Genomic DNA, 20,914 nt, shown 5'->3' on the forward strand with positions numbered 1-20,914 from the left:
CGATCCAAATGTTTTTCAAAGAAATGTTCAAAAGTTTGGGGTCACCCCGACAATTTCAGTTATGTAGCTTCTTTAACAGTTTTCAGCTGAGCAAACACAATTGCACAAGGAGTGTCTAGCCTTTCTTAGCCTTTGAACACAATTGTCTTAAACATCAGAACACAGGAGTGATGGTTGCTAAATTAAAATAAGCTGTTTCCACCTACAATAGCCAACAATTTACCACATTAACAACATCAATGATTAACCCTTTAAACACAGTAGGTGGTATCCCTGGCGCTACTTTCACACTAGCATACTTTGGAGAGCCGTAACACCATGACGATTTGTACCATCAGAAAACGTCTAGCAGTTATTGAAGGTTGCAATCAGTTCTCCTACCTGGTGTGAAAAATTACATAGGAGAACGAGAAAATGTCGGTTCCTGAAAGCTGAGAACAGCCATGTTGCTGTCACCAGGTGATCCCATTAACTCTTTTTCTGGAAGCTGTTGAGTCAACTTTTCAACTTTCAGGGTTTGATAAACATTTTTTTCACCTGGTTTCATCTTCACACCTAGTAGAGGAACCGAGTGTAACTTAACAGCTTTCAGTAACTTCGACGTTTTCTGGTAGCACAGCAACAGTCACGTGATTGCGGTACTCCAAAGTATGCTAACGCGAATGTATTAATGGCAATACAGTCCATGTTAAAAAGTTAAAGGTGAACTGTGTGAACTTGGCAGAATACTGACATCCAGTCTTTGGCATTGGCATTGCAACACACACAAAAAATAAAGCATCTTTCAGCATCACTAGGAATGTCAACTAATCGATACATTTAAAACAGTATTTAACATTAGCTCTGCTATCCATTATCAATTAGAGGCATATCTATAACAGCCACCTATCGCTAGCCTGCTAGCATGCATTCTTTTCATCTTGCCTGCTAAGAATTCCTTCTGATTTGCGTAATACCGTAATTTGACAAACAGCCGACGGAACTTCATAGTATGTTCATGGTCGTCTTGAGACCAGTGTGAATACAAATAGCTAGAATATACAGCCACTCACCGCAGTGGTGAAAGTGAACCGGGCAGGAAGGGCCTCCTCCATTTCCTCCATTTACTTGGTGTGGAGGTGGATGGTTCACGACCAGTAACGTCATATCTAGGGTCAACGTCATATAATGAAACAAGTAACGTTGTTGAAGAGGGATTTGGCCGACAAGTAACATTAGCTAAGTTAGCTAGCGAGTTAGCTTCCTACCGATCATGGAGAAGAGTCGCCATTTCCGGTGCGTTTGATGCCAAGGAAATCCTTTCTATGAGTCTATCTAGCATATACTTCGCCAATATTTACTGTTTTTTTGCTCTAATTCTGGTCATTCGCCTCTGGGATTCAGACAGCCGGGGCTCTGAAGCTGCTGGAGGACTTACACAGACTCCACTTTCTGTGACTAGCATAGAGATGGCATCTGGCACCTCTCAGTGCCCCTGTCGCTATTGGCTTGACATGTAAACATGACGGACCCGTCAAAAATATCAAATTAATTACTAATTAAAAATAATTCACACTACATGTTTTTTTTTCAGGAAAAACTACACTTTTATTCTGTGCCCCTCTAAACGCAAAAAGATTTTAAAAATACTTTTATAAAAATAATACTGTTAACCTTAAATTCCGTGTTATCTGTATTGAAAAATACCTTGCCTTTCGTTCAAAAATAAGGACATTTCCAAATTTTCAACAGCAGTTAATATCGTGAACATAGAATAGTAGAACTGTTTTTTTTGTGTGTCCTTAGCTGCCCCCTTTTCTTCTTTCGTGTCTTGTGTAAGGTGTGAACCCTTCAGGCTGCGTGTCACGTGGTATCTCTTATCTGAGCATCAGCATTCAGCAGCAGTACTCGTGCGCCTTTAACCCGCGTGCGTGCGCACATGCGTACAGTGGAGTAGCTGCTCGCGCATGGCATCTGCGCGCCCGCTCGCGCGCTGGCGTCCTCTGGCGCTGGTCGGTGACGGTGAAACGGAGCGGAGCGAGCGACGGCTCCTGCGTCTCTGTATGCGCTTCAACCGCAGCTCCCAAGACTGAAGTCGAGTGAACCGGACCTGGGGGGGTCGGTGGGGAGGAGAGGAGGGGAGAGCGTGAAATGGGATGATGGACTGTCCGAGCCGGTTCTCATTTCTGGGGCTGTTGTAACGTCGGCGCGTGATTCGTCAAAGGTGAGTAATCAACGGAGGATATATCCTCGTCATCAGCCGACGGTGATGCTGATGATGCTCGAAGTTAAACGCAGGTTGTTTTTTTTTCGCCTCCGGTGAAGGCCAGCTCCGCGCTGTGCCTCTCATCCGACTCTTACGAGGAAAGATGCAGGGTTGCCATTGTTCTTTAACAAAAAAAAAAATTGGCATCACGACACACTGTCCCCACTGCGGAAATAAGGAAATAAGCAGTTAAGCAGTTACATCTGCAATATGGCTGCGCGTGTCCTCACAAGTGGATTGGAAGTGTTGCGTTCATAGCTGGCGGAGTGAATGAGCTGAGCGGAGGAGAGATGCTGCAGTCAGAGGATGCTGTCATTACCTCCTGACCAAGTGCGGTTACAGTGAAATGCACCTTTACGGGCCTCTAATGACTGTTAACACTCAGACGAACACACTGAGGCTTCACAGATGATATAAATGTAATGTATGCAGGAAGCTGTGAACACACTTTCTGCTCGGTGGATTCATGAATTATTGAGAACTTCGCCTCCTTTCATTTATATTAACAATCAAGTTAAACTGTCATCTGCCCTGTTTCTGCACATCTCCTGCCAACGTGAATTCCTCCACAGGAAGAATATTTGCAGTGTTGTTTTTTTTTTTGTTTTTTTTTTTTCATTTTGCTGACGTGCTGGATCTCTCACCAGACAGAGCAGATGTTTTCCACCCTTGTCCCAAAGAGCAGCTCTGCTATTCTGTATCTGGAAAAAAGAAACACACACATACACACACACACACACACACACAGTTGTTTGCCCATTTAAAACAAATTGAATATGTAATTGGGTTCCAAGTGCATTAAGTGAACACTTAATCCTGCAGTCAATTGCACATTGATCCTATAAATAATAGAAAAGTCCAAAAGTCCAAAATGTATTATTTTTACAGCCTCATGTTCTCACCTTTCAGCACACAATAAAGCTAGAATAAATAAATGTAGTGATGGAGTATGGAAATATAAAAGAAGTTTCTTACTCCTGATATTTATTATGGTGTCATTGCAGATTTGCTGAATGTTTGCTGCTCATTTTTATTAGTTTTTTTGTTTATGACGATTAGACGCCTACCTTTTGCAGACATGTTTGGTTGCCCTGTCCTCTGGTCCACCCTCCCTGGCCACCCGTAATGTGCTCTATGTCCCTCATCATGAAGTCGTTACTCTGCAGCACAGTCATTAGGCCACAAGATGCATTCAGTGGCGAGCAGGATGTCACAGAGAATATCATTTGCGCAGACCGCTGGAGTGTTCGCTCCTTAGCCTCTGTGCTGAAAGAGAGAGAGGTCGCTAACAAAAGTAGAAATTGAGAGTGAATTAAGTCCTTGAGGGAGGGACAGAGACAAGGTCTTAATTATTTAACAGTGAAATACCTTTTTGTCTGCGAGGAATAGCCTATCGCTCTCAGTAATGGTGATATTAGTGGAAGGACACCCTCAATAACGCTCTCAATGTGGCTTTCTCACAGACTCGACGTTTAGTGCTTCACTGTGTCTGACATTCAGCAAGCATCAGGTAAATACTTCACATCGGATACACAATGCTGATGTCGTGTCTTCTGCACAGAATTAATCATGGAGATTGTGTGGTGAATGGGATAATATGTCAGACCTGCTCTGAGAAGGATGCTAGAGTATGTTACTAATTGTACCAGATGTTTCTCACAATTTATTGACACAATTTTCTTTATTCACACAAACATGTTAACATTATGACGGAAAATCTCCACTGATAATAAAGGAAGTCATGAATTAGTTCAGTCTAACCTGACAGGGTGAGTGTCACTGATCTCGGACCTTCAGAACAAATTGAATTTTGACTCACATCTGTTTGACAAAGCAGAAAGAGTGTGGAGTGCAAATTAAGTTTTCAGGAAATTCTTGTGTTCAAGTATTAGAACTGAGCTAAACAGGATTCAAGTCAACATGCAGCAGTAAGAAGAGAACTTTACCAAAGTTGATTTGACGTATTAGGGAAAGATACTTTGTGGAGAAAATGCAAAAACGCTCTTCATATGTTTGCATTGCTTCCTTTTGCATAATTGATATTCTATAAAAAGGTTGCCTTTTGGAATATTGGATTTAGGATTGTTGAGAAAGAAGAGTGAGCCCATGCATCTGCTGCAAACAGAGAAGCTAACTCCACTGGCCTGTTGACAGACGGGCACTCGGAGACAGAGATCTATATAAACTGCTGATTTTTTGGTTTCAAATCGTTTGTATGCAGTCCTGATGCCACAAAAACATAGAAGCCTTGGCGGAGATAATTCAAACATGCACATTTAAGGAACAGTTCTTTTTTTCTCTCTCTTTTCCTTCATCTGCATACATATTAATAATGTATATGTGTGAAATCAAACTCGTTCTGCATCTGACTGATTTTGAACAATACACACCTCTGCGTTGCCTTTATTAACACGCTGCTGCATGTTCTATGCTCTTCTGTTTGATGTGCCACAGGATGATCGAGGAAGGCAGTAAACGAGGCAAGGCCATGGTGGAGAAGAGACAGCTCTTCATGGAAATGAGTGAGTGGAGTCGACTGCTCACTATTCATAGTCAGCACATACTTGTGTCATTCTTCACTCGGCATCATCTCCTAATTCCTCCCACACAGAGACAGTGGTCATGTTTTAATGTGTCTTGTGCATTCATGACGGTAGGAAGGTCATTCATTTGGATTCTGTAATGTTTTTCAGGAGCTCAGAACTTTGACGTCATCAGACTGTCGACTTACAGAACCGCCTGCAAACTGCGATTTGTGCAGAAGAGATGCAACCGTAAGATTTGACAGTGTAACCAACAGAGACGTTTGTTCCAACATGCGTGTGCTCTTAATCGACCGCCGTCTGCCTGTTCGGCCCTCTCACAGTTCATCTGGTGGATGTGTGGAACATGATCGAAGCCTTTCGCGACAATGGGCTCAACACGTTGGACCACAACGCCGAGATCAATGTGTCACGGCTGGAGACCATCTTGTCTTCCATCTACTACCAGCTCAACAAGCGGCTGCCCACCACCCACCAGATCAATGTGGAACAGTCCATCGGGCTGCTGCTCAACTTCATGGTGGCCACATACGACAGGTACGGCCATTCTTTCACAGAGAGGATCCCTCTGATGACACCCCTGCATGGGGTATATACTTTTACGTGGAACACATGCGTCAGAAATAACTCCACTCTATAGTGAACTAACAGCCAAACAATATCAATTGTTGGCTTACAGAGATGTGTACATGAACATCACAGTGTGTTTCTCCAAAGAAAGCTTAAATCTATGATTGTTCAGGCTGAACTATTATCAATGAAAATAAAAATAGAAACCTTCCTTGGACCTTTTCATTCCTCTACATTTTCTCTAGCTTGTATTAAAACTCAAGCACATTCATCTACTGTACCCTACTAGTCATGTTAGGAAAAGTAATAGAAAGCATCATAATTGTATTTCCAAACTAACCTCTAACTGTTTTGAAAATAATCCAACAAGGCCTCAGACCGATGCAATACGACACAGAGTGTGTAGTGTGAAAAAGCAAATCAGCTCAAGTCACCTTGGTAATGTTTTACCATATAGTCGTCCTCTTAATGCCTCCTCCGTGCTCAAGGCCCCTGATGCCGTGCATCACGGAGCACAGAGGTTTACTATTGACCATAAAGCTCTCTGTCATTATTGTACCGTAAGCGCTCCCATTGATCGTCTGCTTGGCCCCGTCTATTCATTGTATATGTGAAAGGCCTTTCCTGTGCCGCTTTGTTATTATTCATGCTGCCGCATCTGTGGAAAACTTTGTAGAAATGACTGTCTGTGCAATCACAGGAAGCGGTCTCTATCTGTCCCTGAGGTCCAAACTGAATTAGGCAGACGAGCTTTCATGTACTGTGTTATCTCTGCTCGGAAAGCCCAAGCTAAATGGATCTGAAATGAAAGAGCTGAAGTCTCCTGGCAATTAAAACATTTGGAGGAGTCTTGAGGCTTGAACTTAATACTGACCTGTTGGCGTTAAAGGGTTAATTCATCATTTCTGAATCGTTTGTTATTTGTGGATTTGAGTGGTTGTATATTTCGCCCAGATAATTCGGCGTCTAACCACATAAGGTCTTACTAGCTGGACATGGCCGGCAGGAGGCCCCTGAAATCACCTCAGCTGACTTCTTTGACTGGAACGAGGAGTGGATCCTTCTGAATGTTTGAGCTGAGTCCCCTGAGCTGAGAAAGAAGCAATTTAGCAATTTAGAGCTAGTCGACCTGTCAGAGGTCACAGTAGAACACAGGCCGCAAAACATCATCTGCAAGGAGCAGAGAACCAATCCAGTGTCCCCTAAACTGGAAGCTCTCAGGTCCACAGATGTCTGCACCTTCAGACAAAGAGATAACAAGGAGGAAGAGCTCAGACGAAGGCCCTCTGTGTCTGACCTTCTACCAGGAATAAGGACTTAGCTACCTTGTTGGTTCTACAGCCACAGTACTCCCACAGGACAGGGGGTGTTTGCATACTCCATAAAACTAATGTTTACTGAATAGACCAACTCATATGATCCCCCCTAGAACCCATGGGATGGTTAAAAACGTGCTCAGTGTGTCAACATTTTCTGAACAGCAGCCAACTGTGGAATAATATCAAATGTATTTTGGACAGTGGCCCGAAAAAATCTGTATTACCAGAACATGTGTTTTAATATTTATTTAAAAGAGTCATCGACATAAAACCAGCATTCCCCGATTCCAATCCCTTTCCAATCTTGAATTGTAGTCCGGGCTCAGGTTGTGTCAATTCTCTACTTAAAAGTCACATCATTGTTCCACGTGCTGATGACACCTCGTCTCTCCTTGCTTGCAGTGAAAGCCACGGGAAGCTGACGGTTTTCTCAATGAAAGCCATGCTCTCAACAATGTGTGGAGGGAAGATTGTGGACAAACTACGATGTAAGTACCTGTTAATGTACATTTCACCCTCCTCACTGCACATCTCATGTAGTTGCACATGTTCAACACTTAGTGGTGCTGTTGGAACACATGCAAGCTTGCCAGCATCGTGATCAATAGATTCCATTCACAATAATGTCACAATTGTGTTCCACAGATGTGGTGTTTTCTGTCCCTCAGATATTTTCTCTCAGATCTCTGACTCGAATGGAGTCATGGTGTTTGCCAAGTTTGACCAGTTTCTTCGGGAAGTGCTGAAACTTCCCACTGCTGTGTTCGAGGGCCCCTCGTTTGGTTACACGGAGCATTCTGTGCGGACGTGTTTCCCTCAGCAGGTATGAGGATGTCTGATCACATAGTGTAATCACTAATACTGACGATACCTCAGTAACTGCATGTGTGTTTGCTTCCAGAAGAAGATCATACTGAACACATTTTTGGATGTGTTGATGGCAGATCCTCCACCTCAATGCCTTGTGTGGCTTCCGCTCATGCACCGACTCGCTAATGTTGAAAATGGTAATTGAGACACTCGAGAACTTATGAACTTTCATCTTTTTCATGTATTTTTTTTTCTTTTTTTAAAATGTATCTGAATTGGCAATTTCTTGAAAAAAAATCTTCAACCAAATCCACACACAGCATTAAGCATCATAAGTGTGGCGCAGTGATTGCAGTTTTGCGCCACCGATGAAGTTGGAACCACCAAAACATAGGTGTCCCATCTTTGTCCCAGCGAAAATTAGCCATTGATTTGTTTCAGGTATCTTGGTTGTCCACCAGATCTGGGCCACTTGTGGACTGTAATTCTCTCCCTAATCAGCTGACAGACAGATGGTTCTTTGGCTTAATTTTCCTGCTCTCAGAGAAAACCCTGTCTTTGTTGCTTTTTACATCACAGTCTTCCATCCGGTGGAATGTTCATATTGCCGGAGTGAAAGCATGATGGGTTTCCGGTATCGGTGCCAGCAGTGCCATGGCTACCAGCTCTGTCAGAGCTGCTTCTGGCGTGGCCATGCCAATGGCCCCCATAGCAATCAGCACCAGATGAAGGAGCACTCATCCTGGGTAAGATCTGATCACTTTTACTTCTTGTATTTTCTATACAATTCAATCGATCTGAGCATGTGCCACCAGTCCTACACCTTTTCTAGTGACTGAACAGAACGTGTTGCAGCATTTCTCCAAAGCTTGATCATTACTTTTACTAAAAATCATTCAGTTATAGTCATAGGAAATTGACCACCGACGAATTCACATCGCAGTGGGCAGCAAATGACACCACGTCTGATAATTCAACTACTTATATCACTAATATCAGGACAATAGTTTTTTTTCATTTATTACACTTTTCTGCTTTTCTCTCAAATTGATTCACATATTTGATGTTTACCCCGTTCTGATTATTAGCATTACTTTTTGATTGTGATGTAGAATGGATTAGAAAACATGCAAACTGATAATAAGTGCGGTAATCTGAAAACACACAGATCTAAGTTAAACAGAGATTTAACGTGTTGATGTGTAGTAATTTAAACCACAACGATCAGTCAGTTTTGAGTTTTGATTATTATGATATAATAATCAATTATCAATTAAATCAATTAAAAATCTTTTGATTATTATGATATAATAATCAATTATCAATTAAATCAATTAAAAATCCTTACCTCACCTCTCATCTACACAGATTATCCAGGAATGCGGTGCCGGTTATTATGAACCAATGATCTTTCAATGCAGGTCATCAGGGTCTGGCCCCAAATACACATGTGACATACACCTGTACCTTAACAGCTACTGAAAATGCATTATTTTTTATGGATTTGTTTTGCAATATTTTTCATGGCATCCATCTACGTTTATGTGTGTCAAAGTAGCAACACTGCAGTTTTCAGGCAGAAGGGCAGTTTGTGTAACAGCACCAAAACTGCAGCAGTGCTATGGCTCACTGATCCGCACATTTGATCATGTAAATACACTGCTGAGCCAGTTACGTAAACGACTTCTGAGGCAGCTTCAAACTACTTTACCGACACAACGTGGACAGGACGCACAGTTGACACAGTCTCTCCTTGTCCTCTTTGCAGAAGTCTCCAGCCAAGAAGCTGAGCCACGCAATCAGTAAATCTTGAAGGCTGCGTCCCCATCGGAGACCCACCACAACCTGTGTTCCCCGAGCAGGCTGAGAGGCCGCAGGAACTCACCCATACAGTGTAAGAGCCCGTCCTCACAACGTTTGTTACCGCTGTTTGTGTCATAAATAAAGCAAACCCAAGCTGGCCGTGTTCATGATCAGTATGTTCCAGTCCTGTAACTGCCTCCATCTTTCCATCCGCCATCGCCACATGACTGATAGCGAGTCGTCTTGCCGAGATGTGAAGCGTCTGATTAGTCGCTAACAGAAATGTTGATATACTACACAGGTTCAGCGCAGTCATCCTCATCAATCAACTGGCAATGAAACGGGGACGATGGTGTAAATCTCACATGCTTTCAGCCTCCAGGAAGTCATTATTGAAAAAATGCATTATATTCTTCTGCTGTCTTAAAACCCTGCACACTCATCTACATTTCAGCTGAACAATTTCCATATTCAATTCCACCCCTGGGATCTATCCATCGCTAAGGTCATGTCATTTCCTTCTCATCATTGTTGCTCTGGAACGGCCTGGTTTGGCCTCCGCCAAGACAAAATCTAATAACAGATTGAAAGTGATTTATGATTCTGTGTGTTCAAAGTGTTCACAAGAGCAGAGGAAATCACTCAACTTTTCTCATTTGCGCTTTCAACATTCCTCATGGCATCATTTCATAACAAAATCCTCCTTCGTATTTCTGTCACGAACATTAGTCTGAGCTGTCTGTGTCCGCTGCTGGCAAGTGTCAGTGAGTAATTGATAGTGGAGCTACATCATCGGGGGAGAAAAGTAGACACGGTGTAAAGACGTCAACGTGATTTCCTGTTCTGATAGAAACCATCATCATTGAATCACTTCTCACTCTCGGGTTCTTTCACAGGCACGACTTTTATTTTGTTGTTTTATTTTTTTCTGGTCCACACTGTTCCCAAACTCATGCATTTAAGATGAAGCTTAAGTTTGCAGAAATCCACAATTCATCACGTTGCGAGTCAGCTCTCGACCCGGATGTTTTCCTGCAGCCGAGCAATGATGCGGTTGATTAGCGTGCACGCTATAAGAGTAGCATGAAATTACATCACACAAGCAAATTGATATTGATTAAGAAGTCCGATTTTTGAGTCAAACTACTTTGTTGACATGTCAGTTTGTAAGCGGTGATCCATTTTTCTTTATGATGTCGATTAGCTTTGACAAGGGAGAGGCTGAGAATAAGAGTCCTGTCCTGCACGAATCCGTTGGTTATATTTGATGTTTACTGTGTAAAACTCTGTTATACTTTTCATTGTGTGTGTGAGTGTTTGTGTCTGTCCGTCTGTCTTTGATCATAGAAGATTTTCTAACTTTGGTTCTTCAGGTAGTTGAATGCGTTAATGTGCTTGTGTTTTTTTAACTGTTAACTGCAAATCATTTTGAAACACTTAAAGAGAATATACAGGGTGTGATGATTTCGTCGTTAGAATCATGCCCATTTGCCACATAGTCATGGTTTACATGTAAAGATCAACATATGTAAAGATGAGAAACAGTAGGTGACCTTTCGATGGGTTGTCTAAAAATTACAGGTGAATAGAAATGTTTAAAGGATGAATGAAAATGTCTCCTTTTCACTCCGCTAACAAGAGAAGTCATTAGCAGTAGGTGGCAATCAATATATTTTTTCTTTCCATTGACTTCCAGTGTGAAAGAATACGTTCATAAATCAGTGGATATCTCATAATTAGTTTAGAATTTATTTTATTATGTCTTTAACATTGTAAAAAGCGTTTGTCACATGTCGATGCATGTGAATGATAAATGGAAATGATAATCTGCTGAGTTAGCAAGCGGTGATAAAGCAGATATTTACAGAAAGTTGAACTTTTCTGTAGAAGTCTGAACTTGAAACTCCTCGTGGGCAAACTAGTCATTAGCCATAAGGGAGAACTGGCACTAATGGAGTATTTCCCATTTGTTAATGGTCGATTTCAGAGAAATTGTGGGTGAATGCAGTAATTATCTGCCAACAATTCCCATGCTGATTTCCTGGGCAGGCTACTGAAATCCTGCCTCACAGGAAAAGTGCCAAGGCTCCAGTTTTATTCTGCACAGGCTCCAGTTTTTGATGAGACATAACAGAAGGACACACAGTATATACTGCTGGTCGTAGAAACCCTGAGCAGTGAGCTGTCGACCCTGATGAATGATGTCTGCGGAGAGATGTTATTTCATGTTGTAAATCAGGAGAAATCCATCAACATCCACAGGTGTGTGTGAACGCCTGTGAGTGACTAATAATAGCAGAATCGGGTTAGAGAGTTTGATCCAAAGTCCCAAATCGGATGGACGTGAGTCTCCCAGTTGTCCAACCTGTCACATCGTCCTCGACAACAACTGTAGCTATTCTGATCCTGTTTTTGAAATATTTACTGGCATCCGAGAGCAAAGACGAACAGAGCAAGCTGAGCTGTGAATTTCTGCCTCCGCTCGAACTGGAGGGAAGAGATTCTTGGGGATTTGTGTTGCGAAGAGAAGTTGCAGCTTTGGTTCACCGTCTGTCTCAGGAACTTTTCATCAAGGATACCATACCGCTTCACACCTTCAGCCCAAAGAGACACAGTTAATGTGGAGAACACGCTGGAGCATCAGATTTGTCAGTTAAATCCTTTTCGTTCGACAACCTTCCATTCTCTCCTGGCCGATTCATACAGTATTTATCACATTTAAATTCATGGAACAAGCATGTCAGTCTGTGTGTCGGTTTGTACGGTCAAAGAAGTGACAGCTGTACGGGGAAACAGGCGCATTCTGTTGCCAGCAGGGAGGATGCTTCATGTTTGGGTCTTATTTTTAGCCGAGTGGGTATGATTGAAGGCACCCTTGCTTGTCAGAAATAATGTGAATGTGAGCACTTCATTTTCCCTCGTACCCCTGACCGCTGCCAAGCACTCAAAAAAGAGAGGGGGGGTGAAGTGTGTGTGTGTGTGTGTGTGTGGGGGGGTGAATTATCATTCGCTGCACGCAGGTAGCACGAGGCTCGGCGCATTGCAGACTTTGATCTCATTGTGCCTAAATGTTGCGCCAGCCCATTTGACCTCTGAGACGGCGGGCAACTGACTGGACTGTGTATCCTTCAGCAGCCATCAGGAGCTGGTGTGCACGTGTTAGCGTGCCTGGGTGAATTTAGTCAATAAATGCTGACGTGTTTTATCATGTTATATTGTCCTTAGAACTAAGTGATGATGATTTATAGAAGCGGAGCAGCTGGCTGACTGTATGTGTAACCATCCACAGCTGTGTTTTTATTCCCCACTTGAGATGGAGTCATTTCCTACATTTTCCATCAGTGTCTTCATGCCTCACAGAGGTGAAAAGATGGAGTCAGAGCTGAGAGCGTCAGAGAGAGACGGCGAGGGGAGAGAGAGTGCATGAGAGCCAGAGAGAGAGAGAGAGAGAGAGAATGTCGTCACGAAGTCATGTGACGGTCGAGTTTCCTTGGAGACAGCAGCAGTGTAGTACATTGAGATGCTCGCCTGCTCAGTTGAGGGCAGATTAGGCATCTGGCAACAGCAGCACTTGGATGTATTTCGCCAGCCAGGCAGGTGCGTTCTCTCCACGCAGAGGTAAGAAGTCTGTCTGGATGCTTCATCTTACTGAGCATCAGACTTACATTTTACCTTGCTGTTGTTTTTCTTTTTACTATCCTTTCTTATGACATGAAAACTACTCATTTGCCTTGTCCGCTGTGTGAATATGTGAAGAAGCTGATGCATCATCACTCACGTTGGACAGTGGTTTTGAATCTGCTCCTGGGAGGAATTCAGATGTGTCAACCAACAGACAATTGCAGCGTGTCTTGAACAAGAATCTACATGTTTGTTGTTTGTTTCAGAGCAACTAATGAACGTAATTGAAATAATATCTCTTCTTTTGCTCTGATTTCTGTGTTTAGTGGAACACGATTTCTGGGTTCCTGTGCACAGAATAAATCTCATACAAAAATGACTTTCAGTGCCTCTGTATTCTCTCTGAAAATCTGGATATTAATAGTCTTTCTCGGTTTGGAAATGCTGATTGGACAAATAGACCTGATAGGACACAGTGTTATGCCTTTTATGTGATAATGTGTTCTTAAAATAAATCAGGGCTGATCACTACAGAGATAGTAGGCGCTGGGTTTGAAGAGATGCAAAGATGGAAAGCGGCTGCCTGTGTTGTCTGCCAGGTGAAGTGTGAAGCTGGGAACACCTGAGCGATCCGCTAATGAGACCCGTGTCATCAGGGGAGTGGGTTCTGATGAGCGGGGTTGGGGCCACGGAGTCCACGGCCAAATGGACCCCATCGTTTTGTTTGCCTGCACACATTCCCACCCGCAGTGTCAAATTTTTCATATTTCTTCCAGTTAGATTTAAGTACGTTGTTGCTCAATTTCTGCAACACGTTAGTAGATGATCATGTTCCTGCCTCCCCTCATGTCGTCCTCTGAACAGTTGGATTCAACTGAAGTTGCTGATTCATGACTATTAATGTCCTCTACTCCATTCCCTGGTGACAAGCGCCACAGGCCCCTGCAGCGTAGCATTAAAGACCTCTGATCTTGTCTTTTAGTCAGCCGAAACCAGTGGCCAACAACATGAACGACACAATGCTTATGTCTGGGGCTCCTACTCCTACCAAAAGGTAAGCTGAGGCTCTTTTGTGCGGTGAAAGCTCACGTTTGTGAATATGTATTTACACAAAATGTCTTGTCCACTCCCTCCTGTGCTTAGAAAAGACAGATTCCTTTCATCAGTGGGAATAATGGCGCAGCAATTACTTGTTATTTGTCCCCTCACTCACATTTCGCACACCCTTGTGAGTGTATATGTGTTGCAGTGAAATGAAGAGCGTGCAAGCACTCCGACTTGAAGGGTGATTTGACAAATAGATAAAGATAGAATTGGAGCTTCAGTGAGTAAACAGCAGCCTAATTGTCTTCTGATTGTGAACCCTCTCAGTTAAAGGCTGTCTGTTATTGTTGATTCACTGTGGGAATGATGTGATAAAGGAGATCACTCAGAAAGAGCAGTCCTGTATCTGCACTCCGTGCTGCAGGTCTGTGCAGTTGCAGTATATCTCTTATCACATCAGTGCATTAGTTTGTACATACAGCTCAGGGCTTCTCATTGAGTATTAGCTGGGCTCAGTGTTAGAGAAGAATAGCACTGTGCATGTACCTGTTCTGGATTATGACTGAAATCCACAGAGACGGATCTAGACAGTCCAGGCAGCTAGAAAGGCACTGATAGAAATGTCTATACCAAAACCTAGACATGTTATTGACAAGGTAAACACACCCGAGCATTAAATGTGACAAACGCACAACTGCATGTAATTAAAATGAACTCTCAGGTGTATTCATGGCATTAGACAAAAGGGCAAACGATTCCTCTTTTTAGAGGAAAAAGATCCAGCGAATCAGCGATGGTTTGAATTTCATGCTGAGATGATGATGTGAGACGTCTCAGAGGACGGACGGACAGTATCGAAGGGATGTGACGGGGGTGGGGACACCCAAGGTGCTGAAAGCATTCCAGACCTGTGGAGGTCAGTGGAGGAGCTCACGACGCTGTAGCGTGTACAGATGGAAAGTGATGCTCTCTGGGGTTTGCTGCACTGTGGCAGGAATGAAATAGGCTGATAACCTTTGTTTTGACATTTGGCTCCGTGAGTCACAGCTGCTTTGGGGTGGAACGTTGTGAACGGGAGGATTATGTCTCCTTTGGGAGACATAACAACCACAAAGCTGCCATGTTTTGCACAGAAATGCATTCAAGCCACCGATAAGATCAGTTGTTGAGTGTCTGTGTGGCTGTTGCTCATCACTTCGGTTTGGTTGCATACACATCCGTTCAGTGTATGTAACTGTCTGATAAAATTGTTTTCGATGTGCGCAGATCGTCCGTCTCCTGTCTGTTGCTGTCTGCTCTGCTGACATGGCGTCTGCTCCCTCCCACCTGCTCTCGCAGACATGACGAAGACAATTTACTACCTGTTTAGTGTTGAACTCCAGCAGTAGGAGAACCATTGTTCTCCTACTGCTTGTCCAGTTTTGAGAACCATTGTGTTGTGCTTGCTGAATTTTAATGCCAGTAAACATTAAAACTCAATAGAAGCAAAAGAGACTCGGCCACATCTCTGCTGTGACCTTTTCATAAGCTCACTCAAATATATCATCTGTTTGCAAAATAACCCCATTGGTGGTGGATATTGTGTGTTTGGAGTAACTGAGAGAGATGCCGGTTGAGGACAGCTTGAAGGCAGCTTACAAATCTGCATCCAAAAACCTGTTACGGAACATCTTCCGGTGCCAGGAAACTCACAGATGAAACATTCGCAAGAGCTCGTAGACGCAAAGACAGAGGAAAAAAGATCGAAGAATCCAATTGGGTCTGCACTCGACTTTTTGTGCCAACCTCAGCATCCTCTGAATGTGTATTAATGTATTTTGTTTAATCCGTCAAAAGAGCTCTGGCTCCGTCTGTAGTAAATTATTAAGAGCGATTCATCCAACAACACGTCAAGAAAGAAAATTCACCCCTGTGTGCTTTGACATGTTGGTATTTTCTGGTGCAGATCAATTAATATTTAAAAATATAAGACATGTCGCAGCCAAAGATGCCAAAGTTATTCAAATTAGCAGCTGTTTTTGGTGTTTTTTGCCTCTTTGAGCGTTTATCAGCGGTTTGCAGTGATGCAGTGGGTCTGAAGCTTGACTGGTCACTCACATCAGACTTGGATGGTCGTGGCGTTGGAAGGCTGAAAGCTCTGTCCCATTCCAGCTCTCCTTCACTCCTCGCTGCAAGCCGCCTGTCGAGAAAGGACAGCATATGTCCTGTCATCTGTCCACACCATATGCCGACACCCATGATCATTTAAAGTTTCATGCCTGCTTGACATTTCCAGTCAGTAATGAAATGGCCTCAATGGGCACTGGCACAGTCACAAAGTCATTGTTAGGACCAATTATCTCAGACTGCACGTCAGCACTGGAGCCAAGTGTCGCATATTAAGGTCACATCAGTTTTTATGTCATGCAAATCCTTTTACATAATCATGTGGGTAAAATGATGTAAGAGTCAGTGCCATTGTATCGTTCATGATGACTCTCTCTCCGCCTTTGATTATGTGCAGTGTCTTGGAGAGTCCCAGTCGGCTGGATGAAGAGCACCGTCTCATCGCTCGCTACGCCGCCCGCTTGGCAGCCGAGGCAGGGAACTCCACAGTGAGTGGCTCTCAGGTCGCCATGTCTTTGCACTCAGTTAACGTCCATTTCTAACTTACAATGACATAAAATCACCTCAAATCAAACTACATGTTAATGTTTAACGACACCACGTTTATATCTTGTCCTTTAAATACTTGGAGTAAGATGTACTTATTCTTGCCTCGAGTTCGATAAGAGGATTCAAATGCTCTCAATCAATAGAAAGCAACAGTTAGCATCTGGTTAGCTTAGCGTAGCATTAAGAGAAAGGCAATTGCTAGCATGTCTGCCTCTCCTTCGCAACAGGCATATAATAAACTTAGCTTCTTAACCTCTTAACTTAACGAAACATAACTTCTTCATGAGCTTTAGAGATAATGATTGGCAGATTTTAAGATTACTTTTATGAGGAGACAGTCATTCCGGTTCCATCTAGTCTTTGACGAAAACCAGCCTAGCTGTCTGCTGGTGGAGGTATCAGATTCTTAGGGTTTGTGAGCAACTGTAGCTAGCCAGACGGGTACTGTGTGCTGCAAAGCATTACTAACATTTGGAGAAACAGATCAGCACCGACACTTTGTGTGAACTCCAGTGAACTCCTGAGCTGATCTTAATATGTGCACTGTCACCGACTCTTGGCGATCAATGCGTCCCACGTCATCAGACAAATTTTCAGGACATTCACGAGACGTATTGGTCTGTTTGCTGGTTGTAGTTACTTTCTTCAATGTGAGATCCAGTGATCCATGTGAATGCATTGACGCTGCGGTTGTAAGGGGTCTGTCATCTACAAATCTTGCTCAAATATAATTGGTCAATACTACATACAAGCCTGATTGCGACTGGCGTTTAAGGAAATGAAGAAGCTTGATGTGATGTGATGAAATCTGCTGCGTCAAAATGACTTCCTGTTTGTCAAAAGCAGCGTGATCAGAAGGTCCATCTTGTTAATGCCAATCTATTAACCTTTTGTTTTTCAGCAACAATGTCCTCCAACAGATTTGAGTTTCAACTTTGATGCCAATAAGCAACAGAGGCAGCTGATTGCCGAGCTGGAGAACAAAAACAGGTACAAAGATTAGAGGAGAGAATTACAAACAAATCATCGAGTTAACTGAAATAATATAAATGTATATAATTTAGATACTAATTCAGATTTATCAAAGACAATCGTCATAAACCATTGACATTCACCTGCACACGTCTTGACTAGATTGTGTTTTTTCTCCCTTCACTTCCTGAATCTCTGTTCTGTCTCTGGGATGAACTGACCTCCTCAGAGAGATCCTCCAGGAGATCCAAAGGCTGCGTTTGGAGCATGAACAGGCCTCTCAGCCAACACCAGAAAAGGCCCAGCAGAACCCCACGCTCCTGACTGAGCTGCGCCTTCTCAGGTATCCGCTCCAGTAAAGGCCATTAAAAAAACGGCATCCCACCCTATGAGGAGGAACAGCACCTGTCAAGTGTGAATAATGATCATTCTGGATTTTTCTACTTTGTTAATGTTTTCAGATGTGTGTTTGTTATGTACGATTTGCATCACATAAAGTGTGAAAGATGAAAAAATTACATAATTCTGTCACGACCCACACAGTACTTACATGTACAAACAGCAGCATGAATTGGTTTATGTCACTGGATCATAACATGCTCTCCAGCTGCTATTTCCTTTGTTGTAATTTGAATGATTTTAGATGCTTCATCTAGCTTGCTGAATAATGTGATTCACACTTCCCACCAGGATGGTACTGAGTGGTTTTGTCACAGCTGTTACGCTTAGATATTTTTATCCAGCTTAGGTATTAAAGCAGAGCAGAGATGTTTTTTGATGAGATTTGTTCCAGGATTTTTGCTTTTAGGCATTTTTATATTGTGCACACATGAAACCACAATAGTCATACATTTTGTCTCGTCACTTGTGTGTAATTATAGTGAAATAAATTCCCTTTTTCCTGGAACCCCTCAACAGATGTCTGGTGGGTTCCTGGATTCCACTAAGGGAACCACTGCAATGAGTGATTGCAGCAGTTGTTTGTAAATGCAATACACCCTCAGAACATGAGGGGGCGATGAAAGGCCTCAGTGAAAACATGGCGACTTACAGGGTTTTTATTGGGTGTATTTTTGGGGTGGGTGTTCATTGCACGTTGATGTCATTGTCATGTTTGCAAGACTGCATTTTTAACTTGCAATAAAATAAAGGAGAAATCATCCACCATCTATAGGAACCTTGAGACAAATCAGTGACCATATATGAATTAAAACATTTAGTAGTTTCTATTTTGACTTTCCTTCTGAGAGTCTAGATGCATTTGCAGCTAATGTGTGAGCATACAAAACGTGTTTAAAAAAACACAGTTAGCCTGGTGATAGAATGGTTTGTCTCTTCTTTCGCAGACACAGGAAGGACGAGCTGGAGAGACGCATGTCAGCGCTGCAGGAGAGCAGACGGGAGCTGATGGTGCAGTTGGAGGGACTCATGAGGCTGCTGAAGGTAGAATGATCTTCCTGGACAGACAGACCTGGATATGTATAAATCAATGTACCCTGGCCTACCAGGACTGTTGTTTACAACATCCTAATTTGCTCCAGATTTATATTACAGTATTAAATGAAATGTGGCATGAGATTTCAGCGTGTGTGAATATAGGATGCAATTTTCTTTTCTTTTTTTCTCTCTCTTTCTTGCTTACTGCTTACCTTTGCTGGTGTGTAGGATGAGGAGCAGAAGCAGGCTGTAAGTTTCCCTTAATTTTGGTTCATATAATATCTGTCTCAATTCTTGAAGCACACAGATGTATTTATAATTGATTTTAAGGTGGATGTTAGGAAAAAGGATAAGATCCAATCCAGGCTGCACCAGCAGATCTTTGCTGCCACCATTAGAGTGCTCCAATCACAGACTGTGACACCATCTTTACAAGCAGGTTGCACAGGTTCAAACGAGTTGACAGAACTGTGTTTTTCTCAGCCCAAATGTCAGGGACCTGTTCCTTTCATCACTGCTAACAACCTCCCTTCTAATGTGGCTGCAGTCTGGCTGGCCATCTGCTGCCTGGCTCCAAGCCACCGTCCCGGGCCTGCAGCGGTCCCAGGGACACACAGTGATCCTTTCTCAGTGAGACATAGCCCCCAACTCAGCACAGGTCCGGGCTGTTCACCCACACATGGTTTCAATTACCCCCTCGGTGCAGAAAAGGTGCAGTAAAGGTGCAGTATATAAACTGAAGGCAGCCAGTATAGATCACAAGGTTTCCTTGATATGGAATTGTTGTTTGTGTTTCTTCTCCATTTACGGATCTCGTTCTTTCTGACACATCTGTGTCTGTGACTGCTAATAAAAGTCACCTTTACAACTAAAAGCTTCATGTCATCTTAAATTAGCAATCTGTGACTGCAGTTCGGCCATCTCCTCCCTAAGTGTCCGTGTTGATGTAAAGATTAACTGGAGTTCTCTGCGTCTGAAGTCCAAATTCTATGTTTGGTGAAGAAAAATTAACAAATACACCATGTTAGTCACTTTGGCCTCTTTGTCACAGTTTCACATCTGTAGATGAGAAATGTGGCTCATTATTCTGCTTCATGCTTATGAAAACACATTTCCTGATTAATGTTTCAAAAACTGGTAAAAAAAGGGTCACACTCATTAAAATGACTGAGCCGAGCTGTAAACCTGCACCAAGGCAGTGTAGATATGTAAAATGTGTTGCATGGATGACACCACATATAGGAGATGTAATTCCTTTTCACATGTCTACATTTCTAAACCTGCATGTTGACAGACTGTCACAGTTAGATCATTTGCTGATGACACAGTAATTGCTGTATGTTGCAGTCCCAGTCTGGAGGCTCCCCCCATTCTTCCCCCAGTCACGGTGCCGGTTGCTCCATGCCCATGCCCATACGCTCCACCTCAGCTGGGTCCACCCCAACGCACACACCGCAAGACTGTCTGGCAGGGGTTGGAGGGGATGTGCTGGAGGCCTTCGCTCAGGGTGAGTCTACGACCAACAGCAGTCATTCTACACAGTGTGAGTTCTCTACCATTGCCGTACCTACTGGATGATGTGTTTCTGAACCCCCCTCAGGTGTACCTAGGAACCTTCGGAATGATCTTTTAGTTGCTGCTGATTCAATCACAAACACCATGTCATCGCTGGTGAAAGAGCTCCACTCAGGTTAGTTCATGAGAAAAGAGGCATGGTTTGTTCCGTATGTCAGTTTGTCATTTTCGCTGATGACCTTGAGCTCCCTCGCTGACATACTGGGTTCTATTTTACAGTAGATGACAGAGGAGAGGACGACGACACTAACATGAGGAATGGCGGTGACAGAGGTGAGTCTAAGCGGACCGGTTGTTAACAGCATGCTGACACTAAGCCA

General features: G+C 43.1%; 1 protein-coding gene across 1 annotated transcript; it reads left to right on the forward strand.

Annotated features, from left to right (window-relative positions):
• Positions 1-23: 23 nt before the first annotated feature.
• On the forward strand, positions 24-20,714 carry LOC144740860 (dystrobrevin beta-like). Its single transcript, XM_078623571.1, is given in 18 exon segments — positions 24-40; positions 4,700-4,767; positions 4,939-5,019; positions 5,112-5,325; positions 7,080-7,165; positions 7,346-7,500; positions 7,579-7,684; positions 8,067-8,233; positions 9,256-9,297; positions 9,299-9,381; positions 13,894-13,965; positions 16,459-16,549; positions 17,512-17,600; positions 17,812-17,925; positions 18,929-19,025; positions 19,248-19,268; positions 20,367-20,526; positions 20,620-20,714. Coding segments are annotated over 18 exon segments (1,758 nt in total).
• The last annotated feature ends 200 nt before the right edge of the window (positions 20,715-20,914 follow it).

This window comes from Lampetra planeri, unplaced genomic scaffold (genome assembly GCF_965212315.1).
Source record: "Lampetra planeri unplaced genomic scaffold, kcLamPlan1.2.h2 scaffold_320, whole genome shotgun sequence".
Classification (NCBI taxonomy): Eukaryota; Metazoa; Chordata; class Hyperoartia; order Petromyzontiformes; family Petromyzontidae; genus Lampetra; species Lampetra planeri.